Source organism: Octopus sinensis, linkage group LG18 (assembly GCF_006345805.1).
Source record: "Octopus sinensis linkage group LG18, ASM634580v1, whole genome shotgun sequence".
Taxonomy (NCBI): Eukaryota; Metazoa; Mollusca; class Cephalopoda; order Octopoda; family Octopodidae; genus Octopus; species Octopus sinensis.
Genome location: NC_043014.1, coordinates 37,353,666 through 37,377,209, shown reverse-complemented (window position 1 = coordinate 37,377,209; position 23,544 = coordinate 37,353,666). Strand labels below are relative to the sequence as shown.

General features: G+C 33.1%; 1 protein-coding gene across 2 annotated transcripts in view; it reads left to right on the top strand.

Moving 5' to 3' along the window:
* LOC115221243 (ankyrin-3-like) overlaps positions 1-23,544 on the top strand; it is an 85,236-nt gene that overhangs the window by 36,148 nt on the left and 25,544 nt on the right. Inside the window, exons 6-7 of one of the 2 annotated variants that reach the window (XM_036510885.1) lie at positions 11,067-11,108; positions 17,066-17,089. The exons of the other annotated variant lie outside the window; for it this stretch is intronic. Of the exons in view, the coding sequence (XP_036366778.1) occupies positions 11,067-11,108; positions 17,066-17,089 (66 nt within the window). The remainder of the gene's footprint in view (positions 1-11,066; positions 11,109-17,065; positions 17,090-23,544) is intronic. 2 annotated transcript variants of the gene reach the window in all.

Here is a 23,544-nt window from a genome sequence, read left to right as displayed (position 1 = left end):
GTAAAGATATGATTTTACTGGTTATTTTGTTGCCTTTTGTGGCAGACTTCTAGGTAAACGTATAATGAAATTAAGAACAAAAGACGAGATCAATAATAAGAAATGATGTGAATAACGTATGTAGGCCAGCAATTTGATTGAGCTTCCAAGAAGTTCTAATATCATTCAACCACAGTACTGGCTGAATATATTCTCAAGTCCACCATTTCATCAAACACAGCAGCTTCCAAGCTTCACCACTAATTCAGTTCTCAACTAAATTGCAAACTGTTAATAGTTTTAAAGAGGACACCTCCTCAGCTATAGTTTGGCATAAATAGTTTGAGAGTTGGTTCAGTAGAAAAAAAGTTACATTAAAATATAATGTGACCTCAAATTGGGTGGGGAGAAGTAGGCAGATATTCATCTTCAATTAACATAAATTTTAAAATTTTATATTTAAAGTATACTTTTGTTAGTCTTAAATGATAGAAAAATGCACGAGGAATTGAGAATCGCTAGTTGCATTGAACAAAAATGAGTAGAAAAAGAGTTATGAAGTAAAATGTTACGAAATTTCATGTCAGTAAGGAAGTAAGGGAGTAATGCTTAAGCAATAAGAATAAAGAATATATTTCTAAAATGAATGTTTACTGTCTAAGGCAGTGAGCTGGTAGAAACGATAGCGTGCCAGGCGAAATGCTTAACAGTATTTTTTCATATATATCTATATCTATCTATATATATATATATATACATACACACACACACACATACACACTTAAATATACACACACACACATATATATACATAAAAACACTTGCACACACACACACACAGACATGCATGCACACACACACACACACAATTATTTATATATATATATATCTACGATTATACAAGTCTGTACTTCTAAATCAAATAAGTGCTGATTGTTTGCGTATATGTGATTCCGTGATTCAGAACTATTTTTTATGCTAATTTCAAGTATGTCTTTAGTTTTCACCTATCACAGGCAGATTCTCCATAAATGGCTGCTAAAGATATGATGATTTTTCTTGTCATTCATTGCCTTCTGTGGCAGACCTTTAGGTAAAAGTATGATGAATTTAAGAACAATAATAAAAAAGATGTGGATAATGTATGTAGGCTACACAGTTAAGTGAGCTTACAAGAACAAGTCATAGTATTCAATTATTATTATTGTATTGTTGTATTTTGGGATGGTCATCTTTTTTCATTTTCATGCCAAATAGACACATGCACTATATATTTGCTCTTCACTTGTTTATTACTCTTGCTATTTTAACCAACATCCAACGTCCAGAAACCTTTCGTCATACATCTGTAGCTAACCTCTTCAGCAACACTTTCCTTATTTGTGTGTGCTCTTGTTCTGCTTATTCCATTCTGTTCTTCTATGATGTGACCCATCATATGTGACCCACGATAGAAGAACAGAATGGAATAAGCAGAGCAAGAGCACACACGAATACGGCAAGTGTCACTGAAGAGGTGTTAGAATGGAATAAGCAGAGCATACACAAATACAGTAAGTGCTGCTGAAGAGGTCACGGATGTGTGACAAAAGGTTTCTGGATGATGGACTTGAGTTAGAGTAAGAACAGTAATAAATGTGTGAAGAACGAATATATAGTGCACGTATCTATTTGGCAAAAATCAAAAAAATATGACCATCCCCATATACAGCAATATCTTTCAACACACGGTTTCACACAAGGAATCTTGTAACACAAATTCATAAATGTAGAAATTATTATTCTAATTAATTATTAATGCCATATTAATACACACGTATATTTTCATCAGCATATTTCTTTTTAAACATTATACAAAGAGAAAAGATTCTGGCTGATATACATGTGGCCTATACATAAGAATGCACAAATACACACATGTGTGTGCATGTCTCTATGTATGAGTATATATTTATCTCACTCTCGCTCTCTATATATATATTTATATATATAAATATATACATATATTTATATATATATATATATAATATATATATCTATATATATATATATATATATCTATACATATATATATCTCACTTCTTTTTCTCCATAGGTATACCCGAGAAACTATCATAAAGCATACCCGTAAGTAACCAGCAATCTGTGTTATTAATATTTATTAATTGCATTGTTTTCACTTGGAAAAAAAAACATTTACACACACACACACACACAAACACAGTTATTTATAAATATCTATGATTACACAAGTCTGCAATTTTAAATGAAATAAATTATGATTGTCTACTTATAGGTGATTCTGAATAATTTTTCATACTGATTTCAATAATGGTTTTAATCTTTGCCCATCACATACAGATTTTTTATAAATGTTTGGTAAAGATATGATTTTACTGGTTATTTTGTTGCCTTTTGTGGCAGACTTCCAGGTAAAAGTATAATGAAATTAAGAACAAAAGACGAGATCAATAATAAGAAATGATGTGAATAACGTATGTAGGCCAGCAATTTGATTGAGCTTCCAAGAAGTTCTAATATCATTCAACCACAGTACTGGCTGAATATATTCTCAAGTCCACCATTTTATCAAACATAGCAGCTTCCAAGCTTCACCACTAATTCAGTTCTCAACGAAATTGCAAACTGTTAATAGTTTTACAGAGGTCACCTCCTCAGCTATAGTTTGGCATAAATAGGTTTAGACTTGGTTCAGTAGAAAGAAAGTTACATTAAAATATAATGTGACCTCAAATTGGGTGGGGAGAAGTAGGCAGATATTCATCTTCAATTAACATAAATTTTAAAATTTTATATTTAAAGTATACTTTTGTTAGTCTTAAATGATAGAAAAATGCACGAGGAATTGAGAATCGCTAGTTGCATTGAACAAAAATGAGTAGAAAAAGAGTTATGAAGTAAAATGTTACGAAATTTCATGTCAGTAAGGGAGTAAGGGAGTAATGCTTAAGCAATAAGAATAAAGAGTATATTTCTAAAATGAATGGTTACTTTCTAAGGCAGTGAGCTGGTAGAAACGATAGCGTGCCAGGCGAAATGCTCAATGGTATTTCATTTGTCTTTACATTTTTTAGTTCAAATTTCAGCGAGGTCGACTTTGATGTACAGATTATTTAATTAATTTTTTTCAACTAAACACTTTCAAACTTCCGATACTGGTAGAATATGTCACATAGAACAGGGTTTATTCTTAATGTTTTTGATAAAATTTTGTATTTTAGAAGCGGCATTTCATCTGTATTTACGTTCTGAGTTCAAATTCCGCAGAGGTCGACTTTGCCATTCATCCATTTTGGATCTATTCAATTAGACATACACATTATTTAATTAATTTCTTTTAACTAAACACTTTCAGACTTCTGATTCTGGTAGAATGTGTCACATAGAATAGGGTTTACTCTTTACGTTTTTGACAAAATCTTGTATTTTAGAAGTTATTTCGTCAGAAGTTACAGAGTGACAATGGACAAATTCGTGTTAGATAAGTGCCAATACATGCAATCTCAGCTTTCGACTTACTTTCTAACTTCTGCCGATGATATATATATATATATATATATATATAATATATATATATATATATATATATATATATGTACATATTACATAACTTCAGGAAACCGACAAGCCACCTGGTCACCTACCGATCGGGCCGGCATACTAGCCAAATCGACTACATCCTTGCCAGAAATAGGGAAAGATGGCTGCTTATAAATGCCAAAACATTCCCAGGCGAAGAATGCACCCCACAACAGAGACTGGTAGTTAGTGACTTTAGGATCAGGACTAAGAGGACGACTAGAAGATGACCAACATGGAGAAGAAGGGTCTGGAAGCTTAAAGACCCTGCGAATGGACAGAGATTTAGAGACATGTTACTTGAAGCCTTTGACGAAATAGAGGGAGGTATAGCTACACATGGGGTAGAATACAACTGGACGCTTCTGAGGGACAACCTGCTGAAAGCTACTGACCAGATCTGTGGCTGGTGCAAAGTCCCCTCAAGACCCAAAATAACGTGGTGGTGGAACAATATTGTTGACAGGGCTATTAGACAAAAGAAACAGGCTTGGAAGGACTGGAAGAATGGTGGTAGCAGGGAAGTGTATCAGACTGCCAGAAGGGAAGCTAGGAGGCAGGTGTATTTAGCCAGAGGGGAAGCAGATAAGAAAAAATTTGCCAAGGTGCTGCGCCGTGAGGATGAAAGACTTGAGGTATTTCGTGTTGCAAGACAGTGTGTGAGGGAGAATCGTGACATGGTAGTAGAGAAATGTGTTCGCAAGGATGACGGTTCACTTGCGCTAAATGAGGATACAAAGAGAGAGGTTTGGAGACGCCACTATGAAAGGTTGCTGAATGAGGAAAATGAATGGGATAAAGAGAGTCGGCCTAATGTCGACCCAACAGAGGGACCAGCAATCCGAGTTGACTGTTCCTTAGTAGTTAAGGCAATTACAAGCATGAAAACAGGGAAAGCCCCAGGCCCATCAGGAATTACTGCAGAGATGCTCAAAATATCTGGTAGTGTCGGCTATAGCCTAGTTACCCGTATAGTTAACCAGGTGATACACGAAGGAGTCATACCCAATGACTGGTGTAGCAGCATAATAGTCAACTGCTACAAAGGTAAAGGTGACGCCCTAGATACAAATAACCACAGGGGTATCAAGCTGCTGGATCAGGTAATGAAGGTTACGGAGAGGGTCATAGCCCACCTAATTAGAGAGAGAGTTAGCTTAGATCAGATGCAGTTTGGGTTCGTGCCAGGGAAAAGTACTACTGATGCTATATTCCTGGTAAGACAGCTGCAGGAGAAATACCTAGCCAAAGATAAGCCCCTGTACCTGGTTTTTGTTGACATGCAGAAAGCCTTCGACGGGGTCCCCCGATCCCTTATCTGGTGGTCAATAAGGAAACTGGGGATAGATGAATGGTTAGTGAGAGTTGTGCGAGCCATGTACAGAGACGCTGCTAGTAAGGTGAGGGTTGGCAACGAGTACAGTGAAGAATTCCGGGTAGAGGTTGGGGTCCACCAAGGTTCAGTCCTCAGTCCCCTCCTATTTATCATAGTCCTCCAGGCAATAATGGAGGAATTCAAGACAGGATGCCCCTGGGAGCTCCTCTATGCTGATTACCTTGCTCTAATTGCTGAGTCACTATCAGAACTGAAGGAGAAGTTTCAGGTGTGGAAACAAGGATTAGAATCGAAGGGCCTTAGAATCAACCTAGCCAAAACCAAAGTCCTAATAAGTAGGAAGGTAGACCAATCACAAATGACTTCAGGTAGATGGCCCTGGTCGATCTGTAAAAAAGGTGTAAGTAGAAACTCTATAAGATGCACCAAGTGTAAGCTATGGACACATAAGAGGTGCAGCAATGTCAAAGGAAGGCTAACTAGGAAAATAGTTTTTGTCTGTGGTAGATGCTCAGGAGCAATAAACACTGGAAATGTGCAGAGACCAACTTCTACCACGTTCCAGGGAGACAAACTAGAAGTAGTTGATAGCTTCTGCTACCTAGGTGACCAAGTCAGTAGCGGGGGTGGGTGTGCTGAAAGTGTAACTGCTAGAGTAAGAATAGCCTGGGCAAAGTTTAGAGAGCTCTTACCCCTGCTGGTGACAAAAGGCCTCTCACTCAGAGTAAAAGGCAGACTGTATGATGCATGTGTACGTACAGCCATGCTACATGGGAGTGAAACATGGGCCGTGACTGCTGAGGATATATATGCGTAAGCTCGCAAGAAATGAAGCCAGTATGCTCCGATGGATGTGTAATGTCAGTGTTCATAATCGACAGAGTGTAAGTACCTTGAGAGAAAAGTTGGACCTAAGAAGCATCAGTTGTGGTGTGCAAGAGAGAAGTTTGCGCTGGTATGGTCACGTGATGAGAATGGCTGAAGATAGTTGTGTGCAAAAGTGCCACACCCTAGCAGTTGAGGGAACCTGTGGAAGAGGTAGACCCAGGAAAACCTGGGACGAGGTGGTGAAGCACGACCTTCACACTTTAGGTCTCACCAAGGAAATTACTAGAGACCGAGACCTATGGAAATATGCTGTGCGTGAGAAGACCCGGCAAGACTAGTGAGACATAACCTGTGGCTTCTACCTGGTATGTAGCCAGTCGACTTATACATACCTTTCCTTCTTGGGACACAAAACTCCACTTGTGAAGATATCAGAAAGCAGAACCAAAATCGAAGTCGATCAACATCAATGGAAACTGCGGCTGTGATACCAGTGCCGGTGACAAGTAAGCGAACCATCCGATCGTGGCCGTTGCCAGCGCCGCCCCGACTGGCCTCCATGCTGGTGACACGTAAAAAGCACCATCCGTTCGTGGCCGTTGCCAGCCTCGTCTGGCCCCCGTGCCGGTGGCACGTAAAAAGCACTATCTGTTCGTGGCCGTTGCCAGTGTCGCCCTGCCCCCGTGCCGGTGGCAAGTAAAAAGCACCATCCTTTCGTGGTTGTTGACAGTGCCGCCACGACTGGCCTCCGTGCCGGTGGCACGTTAAAGCACCATCCGTTTGTGTCCGTTGCCAGCCTCGTCCGGCCCCAGTGCCGGTGGCACGTAAATGCACAATCCGTTCATGGCCGTTTGCCAGCTCCGTTTGGCTCCTGTGCGGGTGGCACGTAAAAAGCACCCACTACACTCGCGGAGTGGTTGGCGTTAGGAAGGGCATCCAGCCGTAGAAACACTGCCAGATCAGACTGGGCCTGATGCAGCCTTCTGGCTTCACAGACCCCAGTTGAACCGTCCAACCCATGTTAGCATGGAAAACGGACACTAAATGATGATGATGACATATATGTGTAAAAAAATCTCAGCACACAATCGAACGAATGAAAAGGCCTCTACCTAGTCGCTCGACATGCTGAAAAATACAGCCAAAGTATCACATGTATGTAATGTCTTAGATTATGCCTAAAAAGATGGTTTGCTGAAGGGTGGAATGTCTTTGATGATACGTTTGCAGTATCAGGGCTTATTTGAGGCTAAAAACAACAATATTATAGTCAATTTCTATATTAACACCCACATGATTTTCACTAAGAAAAAACAAAAAAATTAAATTTTTTCATGGAATCAAGTACTCTGACCTATTAATATGCTGCATATTTTTTCATATATATCTATATATATATACATATACACACACAAACACATAATTATTTATATATATATAATATATACATATATCTATATATATATACATATATCTATATATATATACATTTATATATATATATATACATATATCTATATATATATACATTTATATATATATATATATATACATATATATATATATACATATATATATATATATACATATATATATATATACATATATATATATATATATACATACATATATATACATATATATATATACATACATATATATACATATATATATATACATACATATATATACATATATATATATATATATAATATATATATATATACATATATATATATACATATATATATACATATATATATATATATATACATACATATATATACATATATATATATACATACATACATATATATACATATATATATATATACATACATATATATATACATATATATATATATATATACATATATATGATGATGATGATATATATATATATATATATATATATATATATGATTACACAAGTCTGTACTTCTAAATCAACCTTACATAGTGGCATCTCCCAGTCTCTCTTTTGCAGCATCATTGAATGCAAGTGAGACATCGTCCATGTGGACACATTTCTCTCCAATGACATCACAATTTTCTCTCAGACACTGTCTTACAATTTGAAGCACAAGCTTCTTGTCCTCAGCACAAAGAAGATTGGAAAAGTTTTTCATATATATCTATATCTATCTATCTATATATATATATACATACACACATACACATGCACACTTAAATATACACACACACACACATATATACATACAAACACTTGCACACACACACACACAATTATTGATATATATATATATATATATATATATATATATATACAAAAGAAGGTTTGAAAATGCGATTTAAAAGATGTTTATTCACTTTACCGGTTTCACTCTTTGGAAAAAGATTATCAAAAGTAACATGTGGAAGTTTGGTTGCGTTAATTATTGGTTGTTGCAAATTGCTACATTACATATATATATACAGTCTTTGGTAACAGGGACATGTTAAGGACATAAAAAAGTTCAACAAGTTCCTTAAAATATTGGGCAAAAAAGATTACATAAATAATCGTTCTCAAGGACATACTTAAGATAGTTTCCAGAAGGAATTGATATTGGTACTGTATCTGTATATTCAAACATGCACAGAATATTGGTTGACACAGAGTACTATAATCCATATAAATATACAGTCTTTGGTGACAACAGTATGTTGAGAATATAAAAAAGTTTAACAAGCTCATTGAAAAAAATGGGCAGAAAAGATTAAAACAAATATATTATACATCTCAGGGTAATTTCCAGGAGGAATTATTAAAAAAAGTTCAGTATACACACAGACTATTATGAGTTCAAAAAGATTTACATTAATGTAGTGGTGAGGTTGTTACTAACCTGTACGTTTTAGCAGAAATGTGGAATTGAATAGAATGTACCCATTTTTTTCTCTTTTTGGCTCTCCTTCAAGCATCAATGATTTTGGGGTTAGGATGAGGTGAATATGTGAGTCTCTGCGTGTATGTGTGTGTGCATACATATACATGTGGTGTGAATAGATGTGTCTGTGTGTCTGTAGTATTTGGTCAGATGGTGTCTGTTTGTCAACCGCGTGTGTGGTTGTCATGGTGTTGTGTGTGTGTGTGCGTGTGTACGCATGTATGTGTGTGGATGGCATTTGACATGGTGCTGCGTGTGTATATATGTGCCTGTATGGAGGTGAGATTGGTGTGAGTGTGTGTGTCCCTGTGTGCGTGCACATACACGTATACATGTGTCTGTGTGTGCGTGGGGGCTGTTTTTGATTTGTTCCAGGGTGGTGTAAATAGATGTGTGTTGTTTAAAGAATTTTTGGGGGTAGGATGGTGTGTGTATATGCGTGCCTGCCCGTGTGCGCGCGTGTGCGTGCGCGTCTTATTCCACATTTCTGCTAAAACGGACAGGTTAGTAACAACCTCACCACTACATTAATGTAAATCTTTTTGAACTCATAATATTCTGTATGTGTATACTGAACTTTTTTTTAATAATTCCTCCTGGAAATTACCCTCAGATGTATAATATATTTGTTTTAATCTTTTCTGCCCATTTTTTCAATGAGCTTGTTAAACTTTTTTATATTCTCAACATACTATTGTCACCAAAGACTGTATATTTATATTGTGTCAACCAATATTCTGTGCATGTTTAAATATACAGATACAGTACCAATATCAATTCCTTCTGGAAACTATCTTAAGTATGTCCTTGAGAACGATTATTTATATAATCTTTTTTGCCCAATATTTTAAGGAACTTGTTGAACTTTTTTATGTCCTTAACATGTCCCTGTTACCAAAGTCTGTATATATATATGTAATGTAGCAATTTGCAACAACCAATAATTAACGCAACCAAACTTCCACATGTTACTTTTGACAATCTTTTTCCAAAGAGTGAAACCGGTAAAGTGAATAAACATCTTTTAAATTGCATTTTCAAACCTTCTTTCGTATATAATTCCACTCGTGCGGTACCCCACAACTCAACTTTGTTATATATATATATTATATATATATATATATATATATATATATCTATGATTACACAAGTCTGTATTTCTAAATCACATAAGTGCTGATTGTTTGATTATATGTGATTCCATGATTCGGAACTATTTTTATGCTAATTTCAAGTATGTCTTTAGTTTTCACCTATCACAGGCAGATTTTCCATAAATGGCTGCTAAAGATATGATGATTTTTCTTGTCATTCATTGCCTTCTGTGGCAGACCTTTAGGTAAAAGTTTGATGAATTTAAGAACAATAATAAAAAAGATGTGGATAATGTATGTAGGCTACGCAGTTAAGTGAGCTTACAAGAACAAGTCATAGTATTCAATTATTATTATTGTACTGTTGTATTTTGGGATGGTCATCTTTTTTTCATTTTCATGCCAAATATAAGCACCCACTACACTCACGGAGTGGTTGGCGTCAGGAAGGGCATCCAGCTGTAGAAACATTGCCAAATTAGACTGGAGCCTGGTGCAGCCTTCTGGCTTCCCAGAACCCCGGTCGAACCGTCCAACCCATGCTAGCATGGAGAACGGACGTTAAACGACGATGATGATGATGATAGACACGTGCACTATATATTTGCTCTTCACTTGTTTATTACTCTTGCTATTTTAACCAACATCCAACGTCCAGAAACCTTTCGTCATACATCTGTAACTAACCTCTTCAGCAACACTTTCCTTATTTGTGTGTGCTCTTGTTCTTCTTCTTCCATTCTGTTCTTCTATGATGTGACCCATTATATGTGACCCACGATAGAAGAACAAAATGGAATAAGCAGAGCGAGAGCACACACGAATACGGAAAGTGTCACTGAAGAGGTCTTAGAATGGAATAAGCAGAGCACACACAAATACAGTAAGTGTTGCTGAAGAGGTCACAGATGTGTGACAAAAGGTTTCCGGATGATGGACATGAGTTAGAGTAAGAACAGTAATAAATGTGTGAAGAACGAATATATAGTGCACGTATCTATTTGGCAAAAAACGAAAAAAGTACAGCAATATCTTTTTGTACAGCAATATCTTTCAACACACGGTTTCACACAAGGAATCTTGCAACACAAATTCATAAATGTAGACATTAGTATTCTAATTAATTATTAATGCCATATTAATACACACGTATATTTTCATCAACATATTTCTTTTTAAACATTATACAAAGAGAAAAGATACTGGCTGATATACATGTAGCCTATACGTATGAATGCACAAACACACACATGTGTGTGCATGTCTCTATGTATGAGTATATATTTATCTATATATACACTATATATATATGTATATATCACTTCTTTTTCTCCATAGGTATGCATGAGAAAGACTCGATGCAGGGAGTCAATGCCTTACGTAAGTAACCATCAACCTGTGTTATTGAAATTTATAAATTGCATTGTTTTCACTAAGAAAAAATATTTAAAACATTTACAGACACACATACAAACACAATTATTTATAAATATCTGTTATTACACAAGTCTGCAATTTTAAATGAAATAAATTATGATTGTCTACTTATAGGTGATTCTGAACCATTTATCATACTGATTTCAATAATGGTTTTAATCTTTGCCTATCACATACAGATTTTTCATAAATGTTTGGTAAAGATATGATTTTACTGGTTATTTTGTTGCCTTTTGTGGCAGACTTCCAGGTAAAAGTATGATGAAATTAAGAACAAAAGATGAGATCAATAATAAGAAATGATGTGAATAATGTATGTAGGCCAGCAATTTTAGTGAGCTTCCAAGAAGTTCTAATATCATTCAACCACAGTACTGGCTGAATATATTCTCAAGTCCACCATTTCATCAAACACAGCAGCTTCCAAGCTTCACTACTAATTCAGTTCTCAACTAAATTGCAAACTGTTAATAGTTTTAAAGAGGACACCTCCTCAGCTATAGTTTGGCATAAATAGTTTGAGACTTTGTTCAGTAGAAAAAAGTTACATTAAAATATAATGTGACCTCAAGGTGGGTGATGAGCAGTAGGCAGATATTCATCTTCAATTAACATAAATTTTAAAATTTTAAATTAAAAGTATACTTTTCTTAGTCTTAAATGATAGAAAAATGCACGAGGAATTAAGAATCGCTAGTTGCATTGAACAAAAATAAGTAGAAAAAGAGTCGTGAAGTAAAATGTTACGAAATTTCATGTCAGTAAGGAAATGAGGGAGTAATGCTCCAAGAATGAGAATAAAGAATATATTTCTAAAATGAATGTTTACCATCTTTTCACACAAACACAACCCAGGCTACGCTTTTAGAGTTTTAGGGTAAAGTTTTCAGAAATAAGCCATGAAGTCGACTTTTGATTCTTTCAAACGTTTAAGGGATCTGCTAGTTATTATTATTACAATAATTATTCTTAACATGTACATTTTACTCAGCATGTTTATTGTATAAACACTGTGTAGTGAGACTGACTGACCAGTTGGTAAGCATGTGGCCTATACATACACACACACCACACACACACACACACACACACACACACACACACACACACATGTATATCTACATGCTTGTATGGATGCATGTGTGTATATATATGTATATCTCAACCTAACTATCTATATATATTACATGGAAAAATATGAGGAATAGAAATAATATTCTTAAGCTTATAAACCTGGAAAATTAGAGGACCTATTATCACACTTGGACATGTTCAGGACTAGTTATTACACCTGGTAAAGTGCAGAACAAGAAGATTTTACTTAAAATATTGCAGCTAAGGATAGAAGTTCAAATGAAATATTTAGATTTAGAAAATATTAGCATTTATTAAAACTAAAAATTTTATTACACGTTATTACATTTATTTGTTATTGCTTGTTACTTCTTTTAAAAATAAAGAATAATTCAATTAAAATATTTTTTTAATTATTAATTAATAATTAGAAAGTTGAAAATAGGTTATAAAAAATCATTTCAACTGACACTTAATTTAAAGGGTGTGAAGCAAATACTTGATACAAATTGTGATTTCTGTATGATCTGTATCACAGTATGGAAGATGTTATTAATGTGTATGCAATCGGTATTAAACAGATTTCAATGAAATTTCTTTCAGTTGATATTTAGGTCAAAATAATAGTATCTGTGAATTTTCAGGCAATTTCATTCTCTAGAAAAATTTTGACATTTTTGGGTTGATTAAAATATAGCTTGTTTTTAAAACAAAAAAGTTATTTATACTTAAATCCAATTTTATGCCTTACTTATATTAATTTTCATATTTTACCTCCCAACTTTTTTTATACAAATTTTTGTTGCATGGGCACAAAACTATGAAATTCTTCAGGCTTTCTTCTGTCATTGAAGCTAAGATGAATATATTTTGCTTTATTTAGATCTAAACTTGACTGGTGGTGTTACATACTCTCCTATAATGTCACAACAAATCTTATTGTAAACATTTTTCTACGGGACCAACTTTCATCTACTGGTTTTCCATTTAGTTAAGAACTGAATTAGTGACAAGCTCTGAAAGGTGCTGCATGTGTGTAAATTGCGTCCTTAAGAATATTATTCAACTAATGCTGTAGTTGAATGATACACTATATATACTATATATGTCTCATCTCTTTTTCTCCATAGTTCTTTGAAAGCAGTCCAATACAGGTAAGGGAACTAATCATCAACCTATATTGTTAATTGTTTTGGCTTAGAAAACATATTTAAAACATTAACATAATCATCATCGGCATCGTCGTTGTTTAACGTCCACATTCCTTGCTGTCATGGGTTGAACAGTTTGACTTTCTCTCTCTTTGCAGCAATATTGAATGCAAGTGAGCCATCATCCATGTGGACACATTATGCTCCAATGACATTGCGATTTTCTCTCACATGGTGTCTTGTAATTTGAAACACTTCATGTCTGTGGTCCTCATGACAGAACATTGGATGATTTTTTCACACACACACACATACAGATACACAAACACATACACACACAAATGTATATATATATCTACACACACACACATGCACACACATACTCACACACATGATTAATTTTATATATCTATAATTACACAACTGCACTTTTAGATGAAATAAGTGCTGATTGTTTGTTTATAGGTTATTCAGTGATTCAGAACTATTTTTTATGCTGATTTCAAATGTATTTTTAGTTTCCGCCTGTCACAGACAGATTTTCCATAAATGGCTGCTAAAGATATGATTTTTCTTCTCATTCTTTGCTTTTTGTGGTAGACTCTTAGATAAAAGTATGATGAATTTAAGTACAATAATAAATAAGATATGGATAATGTATGCAGGCCACATAGTGAAACAAGCTTACAAGAAGAATTCATAATGTTTAATTATTATGATTATATTGTTGTCATTTGGGATGTTCATTATTTTCCTTTTTTGGCCAAATAGACACATGCACTACATATCTGATCTTCACTTGTTTATTACTCTTCTTATTCTAACTTAAGCCCATTGTCTGGATACCTTTTGTCACACATCTCTGACCTCTTCAGCAACACTTTCTGCATTCGTGTGTGCTCTTCTTCTGCTCATTCCATTGTTTTTTTTTATGATGTGACACATCATAGAAGAACAGAATGGAATAAGCAGAGCAAGAGCAAACACGAATACGGAAAGTGTCACTGAAGAGGTCACAGATGTTTGACAAAAGGTATCTGGATGATGGACATGAGTTAGAGTAAGAACAGTAATAAATGGGGGAAGAACGAATATATAGTGCACGTATCTATTTGGCAAACAAAAAAATATGACCATCACCATATGCAGCAATATGTTTCAAATAATAGTATAACATGGGGAATCTTGCAACACAAATTTATAAATATAGAATTATTATTCTAATTAATTATTGATGCCATATTAATACACACATATATTTAAATCTTTGTTGATGAAATACTGGCTGATATACATGTGGCCTATACATATGGATGTACAAACACATATGTGCACATGTCTCTATGTATGAGAATATATTTATCTATATATGCACTATATACATGTATCTCATCTCTTTTTCTCCATATGTATGTTGAATGCCACCACCATCACCCATAAGTAACCATCAACCTGTGTTATTAATATTCATAAATTGCATTGTTTTCACTTAGAAAAAATATTTAAAACATTTACACACACAAACACAGTTATTTATAAATATCTATGATTACACAAGTTTGCAATTTTAAATGAAATAAAGTATGAATGTCTACTTATAGGTGATTCTGAACTATTTTTCATACTGATTTCAATAATGGTTTTAACATTTGCCTATTACATACAGATATTTCATATATGTTTGATAAAGATATGATTTTACAGGTTATTTTGTTGCCTTTGTGGCAGACTTCTAAGTAAAAGTATGATGAAATTAAGAACAAAAGACGAGATCAATAATAAGAAATGATGTGAATAATGTATGTAGGCCAGCAATTTGATTGAGCTTCTAAGAAGTTCTAATATCATTCAACCACGGTACTGGCTGAATATATTCTCAAGTCCACCATTTCATCAAACACAGCAGCTTCCAAGCTTCACTACTAATTCAGTTCTCAACTAAATTGCAAACTGTTAATAGTTTTAAAGAGGTCACCTCCTCAGCTATAGTTTGGCATAAATAGTTTGAGACTTTGTTCAGTAGAAAAAAGTTACATTAAAATATAATGTGACCTCAAGGTGGGTGATGAGCAGTAGGCAGATATTCATCTTCAATTAACATAAATTTTTAAATTTTAAATTAAAAGTATACTTTTCTTAGTCTTAAATGATAGAAAAATGCACGAGGAATTAAGAATCGCTAGTTGCATTGACCAAAAATAAGTAGAAAAAGAGTCGTGAAGTAAAATGTTACGAAATTTCATGTCAGTAAGGAAATGAGGGAGTAATGCTTAAATAATAAGAATAAAGAATATATTTCTAAAATGAATGTTTACCATCTTTTCATACAAACACAACCCAGGCTACGCTTTTAGAGTTTTAGGGTAAAGTTTTCACAAATAAGCCATGAAATCGACTGTTGATTCTGTCAAATGTTTAAGGGATCTGCTAGTTATTATTATTACAATAATTATTCTTAACATGTACATTTTACTCAGCATGTTTATTGTATAAACACTGTTCAGTGAGACTGACTGACGAGCTGGTACACATGTGGACTATACATACACACACACACACACACACACATATGTATATCTACATGCTTGTATGGATGCATGTGTGTATATATATGTATATCTCAACCTAACTATCTATATATATTACATGGAAAAATATGAGGAATAGAAATAATATTCTTAAGCTTATAAACCTGGAAAATTACAGGACCTATTATTACACTTGGAAAAGTTCAGGACTAGTTATTACATCTGGTAAAGTACAGAACAAGAAGATTTTACTTAAAATATTGCAGCTAAGGATAGAAGTTCAAATGAAGTATTTAGATTTAGAAAATATTAGTATTTATTAAAACTAAAAATTTTATTACACTTTATTACATTTATTTGTTATTAATTGTTACTTCTTTTAAAAGTAAAGAATTAAAATATCTTTTTAATTATTTATTAATAATTAGGAAGTTGAAAATAGGAATTCAGCTTTACCCATTCATACTGATTGTCCATTTCAACTGGCACTTAATTTAAAGGGTGTGAAACAAATACTTGATACAAATTGTGATTTCTGTATGATCAGTATCACAGTATGGAAGGTGTTATTAATGTGTATGCAATCGGTATCAAACAGATTTCAATGAAATTTTTTTTCAGTTATTATTTAGGTCAAAATAATAGTATCTGTGAATTTTCAGGCAATTTCATTCTCTAGTAAAATTTTGGCATTATTGGTTGATTAAAATATAGCTTGTTTTTAAAACAAAAAAGTTATTTATGCTTAAATTCAATTTTATGCCTTACTTATATTAATTTTCATATTTTACCTCCCAACTTTTTTTATACAAATTTTTGTTGCATGGGTACAAAACTATGAAATTCTTCATGCTTTCTTCTGTCATTGAAGCTAAGATGAATATATTTTGCTTTATTTAGATCTAAACTTGACTGGTGGTGTTATTTAGTCTCCTATAATGTCAGTCCAAATTTTATTGTAAACATTTTTCTACTGGACCAATTTTCATCTACTGGTTTTCCATTTAGTTAAGAACTGAATTAGTGACAAGCTCTGAAAGGTGCTGCGTGTGTGTAAATTGCGTCCTTAAGAATATTATTCAGCTACTGCTGTAGTTGAATGATACACTATATATACTATATATGTCTCATCTCTTTTTCTCCATAGATGAGCCATACTGCTGCAAGACAGGTAAGGGAACTAATCATCAACCTATATTATTAATATTTATAACTACATTGTTTTGGCTTAGAAAACATATTTAAAACATTAACATAGTCATCATCGGCATCGTCGTTGTTTAATGTCCACATTCCTTGCTGTCATGGGTTGAACAGTTTGACTTTCTCTCTCTTTGCAGCAATATTGATTGCAAATGAGCCATCATCCATGTGGACACATTATGCTCCAATGACATCGCGATTTTCTCTCACATGGTGTCTTGTAATTTGAAACACTTCAAGTCTGTGGTCCTCATGACAGAACATTGGATGATTTTTTCACACACACACACAGATGCAAACACACACACACATACAGATACACAAACACATACACACAGAAATGTATATATATATCTACACACACACATGCACACACATACACACACATGATTATTTTTATATATCTATAATTACACAACTGCACTTTTAAATGAAATAAGTGCTGATTGTTTGTTTATAGGTTATTCAGTGATTCAGAACTATTTTTTATGCTGATTTCAAATATATTTTTAGTTTCCGCCTATCACAGACAGATTTTCCATAAATGGCTGCTAAAGATATGATTTTTCTTCTCATTCATTGCTTTTTGTGGTAGACTCTTAGATAAAAGTATGATGAATTTAAGTACAATAATAAATAAGATATGGATAATGTATGCAGGCCACATAGTGAAACAAGCTTACAAGAAGAATTCATAATGTTTAATTATTATGATTATATTGTTGTCATTTGGGATGTTCATTATTTTCCTTTTTTGGCCAAATAGACACATGCACTACATATCTGATCTTCACTTGTTTATTACTCTTCTTATTCTAACTTAAGTCCATTGTCTGGATACCTTTTGTCACACATCTCTGACCTCTTCAGCCACACTTTCTACATTTGTGTGTGCTCTTCTTCTGCTCATTCCATTCTGTTTTTTTTTATGATGTGACACATCATAGAAGAATAGAATGGAATAAGCAGAGCAAGAGCAAACACGAATACGGAAAGTGTCACTGAAGAGGTCACAGATGTGTGACAAAAGGTGTCTGGATGATGGACATGAGTTAGAGTAAGAACAGTAATAAATGGGGGAAGAACGAATATATAGTGCACATATCTATTTGGCAAAAAGCAAAAAAATATGACCATCACCATATGCAGCAATATCTTTCAACACAGTTTCACACAAGGAATCTTGCAACACAAATTCATAAATGTAGAAATTATTATTCTAATTAATTATTAATGCCATATTAATACACACGTATATTTTCATCAGCATATTTCTTTTTAAACATTATACAAAGAGAAAAGATACTGGCTGATACTAATAAACACGTATATTTTAATCTTTGTTGATGAAATAAGATACTGGCTGATATACATGTGGCCTATACATATGAATGTACAAACACACTCATATGTGCACATGTCTCTATGTATGAGAATATATTTATCTGTATATGCACTATACACATGTATCTCATCTCTTTTTCTCCATATGTACGTTGAATGCCACCACCATCACCCATAAGTAACCATCAACCTGTGTTATCAATATTTATAAATTGCATTGTTTTCACTTAGAAAAAATATTTAAAACATTTACACACACACATACAAACTTGGTTATTTATATATATCTATGATTACACAAGTCTGCAATTTTATATGCCATACTAATACACAAGTATGTTTTAATCAGCATATTTATCGTGAAAACGTTATAGAATGAGAAAGAATACTGGCTGATATACATGTAGCCTATACGTATGTACGCTCACCCACACATACATGTGTGCAAGTTTCTATGTATGTGTATATATTTATTTATATATATGGATATGCACCATATATATATATATATATATATATATATATATATATATATATATATATATATATACTTATGTATTTATGTATCTATATATTTAAAACTGAGATAAAAGCACCATCCGTTCGTGTCCGTTGCCAGCCTCGCCTGGCCCCCGTGCCGGTGACACATTAAAGAACCATCCATTCGTAGCTGTTTGCCAGCTCTGTCTGGCACCTGTGCGGGTGGCACATAAAAAGCACCCACTACACTCACAGAGTGGTTGGCGTTAGGAAGGGCATCCAGCCGTAGAAACACTGCCAGATCTGACTGGGCCTGATGAAGCCTTCCAGCTTCACAGACCCCAGTTGAACCGTCCAACCCATGCTAGCATGGAAAACGGACGCTAAATGATGATGATGATGATGATGAATGTCTGTCTGTCTGTGTGAATCCCTAAAACTTGAGAACTACACAACCAATTTCATTCAAATTTTATACAAGCCTTACTTAGGGTCCATGTAGTGTCATGGGCATAAAAAAAATTTTAACTTCTTTCCTAGGGCGAGCCCACAGCAATATCATATCTTCACTATTTCAGTATTACGTGTCAAAAGTGAAAGAAAAACATCTCTTTATTGTAATGTCAGATACTTTCACTTTAATACTGAAACTATTAAAAGGAAACTATTATATAACAGGGATGAACTGTAACTGGACATCCATTCTGCTAGATTCATAGTAATCACATTAATATTCAATTTTTCACCCTTATCATTTTAAATTTTAAATTTACATGTATATATATATATATATATATATATATATATATATATGTATAGATGTATACATATTGATGTATATTTATAGATGTATATATATAATATATATATATATATATATATATATATATATATATATATATAATATATATATATATATTATATATATATATATATATAATATATATATATATATATATATAGTACAATGTAATATAGGGTTTTATATCCAATATACTGTTGGTACAGTACCCAGATTCTTAATACATAAATGTTTTTTAATTGCAATGCAATTAACTCATTTATTGTATTAAACGGGTGAAGGTAAAGAAATATTTTTACCATAAATTTATAATACAAATAAAAAAATGGAGAAACAAAATTAGTTTGTTCATCAACTTACAAATATTATAATGTTAGATTATTTATTCATTTAACAAAATGACAACATTAATAGCATACATATATATCTTATAATTCAATACATATAAATTATAAGATAAGAATTCAGATTATAAGTCATAATATAAATTAATGAAATCGTTAAAATCATCTCTTACAGCTGTTTCAGCCTATGGCTAAAAGTAGATAATTTTATTTTCATTGCCTATATGTGTCAACATACTGAGGTTGTAGGCATTTCAAAATAAGGTACTTATATATATAACCATAGGCCTCGTCAGAGGTTATAAGGAACTTTAGATATATTAACATTAATACATTAAACATGATACATGTATTACTTAATATACATAGAAAAAATAAACAAATAACCATATTGCCATATACATATATATATATATATATATATATATATATATATATATATATATATATACACACATATATACATACATAAGCAAAGTGTATATACTCTTTACATGCGTAAAATACATAAATAAACACAATTAAACAATAGGTTCAAGTAGATATACCATATGTCATATACATATATAAATACATTGGAACATATAAACACGTCTATGCTTATGGACAGATAAATAACAATCAATTATTAATAAAAATACTGTTATTATTATCAATATTGATATTATTATTATTATTATTATGTTTATCAATAATAACAATATAATTATTGTATTTCGGAATGGCCATTTTGCCAGTTTAGCCAATAAAAACACACACACTATATATTTGAAATATAGAAATACAAAACGGCTGATGGTTAGTAAGGAGAGACACACAAATAAGAAAGAAGAAAGCAAAGGACCACTGATGCGGTCACAGGAGTGTGACGAAAGAACTCTGGCCGAAATAAGATTAAGATCAATGTAAAAAATAAAGAACACTGAAGCAAAGTAACACCAAATATGTTTTTATTGGCTAAACTGGCAAAATGCCCATTCTGAAATACAACAATATCTGTTTCATCACACGATTTCACTTAAAAAATCTTGCACAACAAATATATAAATGTAACAATATAATTATATTTATAGTAATCTTCACTAGACCATACATATAATAGATTCTAACATATCAGAAAATTACGATACAAGACTAAATATATATATATTCATACATATATACATGTATACAAATATACATGCATATAAACATATAACATACAGTTAGAATATGGTTATCATTGTATACATCCTCAAATTCAATTGTAATATCCAAAATAACAACTTTTATCTTTTCATCAAAGCTGAAGTTAAGCCACAGATTTATATATACTGTTGCGGCCAAAATGTTCAGAACGGCATTGTTTTCGTCAGAAAAGTAAGTATAAGTTTTTATCAAAGTAGTTTTATATTCTATAATTTTTATAGACAATAAATACAATATTAATTGTTATTGTCTGAGATTTTGGTGTAATTTGAGAGGATAATACAAAAGTTATGGATGATTTAGTGATTTACTGCAAAACCCATGGCGGCCAAAATGATCAGAACGGTTGAAAAAATAACAAAATAATAAAAAATGACAGAGAATACTAGAATTATTTAATATTTAGTGTGAAGCCCTTTAGCTTCAATCACACTCTGATATCTTCGACTGCATGAGGAAATTAAATTTTCAATTTCTTGCTGGGTGATCTCATTCCATTCTTCCTGAAGGGCATTCCATAATTGCTCAGTTGTTTTAGGATTTCTGGCTTTCGAACGTTCTCCTAGAATATTCCATACATTTTCAATAGGATTGAGATCTGGGCTTTGAGCAGGCCAATCCATAACAATAACCTTTTCAGCCTTGAGGAAGTTCATGACCACCTTAGCCTTGTGACATGGGGCATTGTCCTGCATGAATATGGATGGTCGCTTAGTTGAATTTCTCAGCACAGGCACTTTTACAAGTTGTTTATAAACTCCTGCATTTACATTTCCATGTAATCACACAAAAGGGCCCACACCATCTCGAGATATCATCCCCCAAACCATGACACTTCCTCCACCGAATTTAACACTAGTCTTAAGGCATTTAGGCGACAATTTTTTACCTACTTTTCGACGAACGTACCTTTTCCCATCTGAGCCAAATAACATAAACTTAGATTCATCACTGAAATGCACCGTTTGCCATTTTTCTTGAGATCACAAGACATGTTCGGTTGCAAAGGTAAGACGACACTTTTTATTCTTGGAGCTGATCAGTGGCTTCACTGCAGGTGCTCTTGCTTGTAGGTCATGTTCAACTAAATGACGAGACACAGTTTTACGAGATAAAGTTTTCTTAAATACAATGCTCATTTTCCGAGAAACAGCAGCAGTAGTTTTAAATCTGTCCTTTTTAACCAACTTTACCATAGCACGATCTTCTCTCTTGGTCGTTTTTCTTGGCCTACCTGTAAACTTTCTTGCTTCACACGAACCAGAATCATCGTAGACCTTAAGAATACTGTGTACAACACTTTTTGACTTGTTAACAATGTTTGCAATAGATCCAATACTTAAATTATCCTTCCTTCGAAGCTTAATAATCTGCTGACGAATTGGTAACGGAGTAAGTGGCATTATATTAACAAAGTACATTGCAAATATTCTTACTAATGTTTAGTAAACGAAGCGTCACGTAAACAAATTCAAAACATTAGAGTTTGCCGGTTAAATATACTAAACCACGGAGTAAAAGCAACTGTTCTGATCATTTTGGCTGCCATGGGTTTTGCAGTAAATCACTAAACCATCCATAACTTTTGTATTATCCTCTCAAATTACACCAAAATCTCAGGCAATAACACAATATCGTACTTATTGTCTGTGAAAATTATAGAATATAAAACAACTTTGATAAAAAATTATATCTACTTTTCTGACGAAAACAATGCCGTTCTGAACATTTTGGCCGCCACTGTATATATATATATATATTATATATATATATATATATATACATATATGTATGTATGTATACACTAGTTGATGTACCCAGTAATTCCTGGGAAAGCGGGGCTTATCCCTTGGTTCCGTTCTCATAATTGTTTTGCTAATCTAACAACAACAATTCAAAGAAAGTAGCCCTTAAAGCAGTTTTTTTGTGCATTTACAGAGAATACCGAACTGTCTTACGCAGGATGTTGTTTTTAGGAATTCCAAATAAGTTATGAATACCCAGATTGTAAATTCATTATGCAATAACATGGAATTAGTTACCCAATAGTAAGAATTCAAATAAAGTAGCCCCCAAAAGGGCTTTTATGTGTTCCCAGAGTGTATAGAGTATACATAGAAGGAAATACTAATAACATATGTATACTAAAATCGTGAAGCATGTTACATAATAACAGGCTAATCAGATATGAGATAATAATTCAAATTAAATAACTCTGAAAAGGGCATTTGTGCGTTCCCAGAGAATATTACCCTCAGGGGCTTT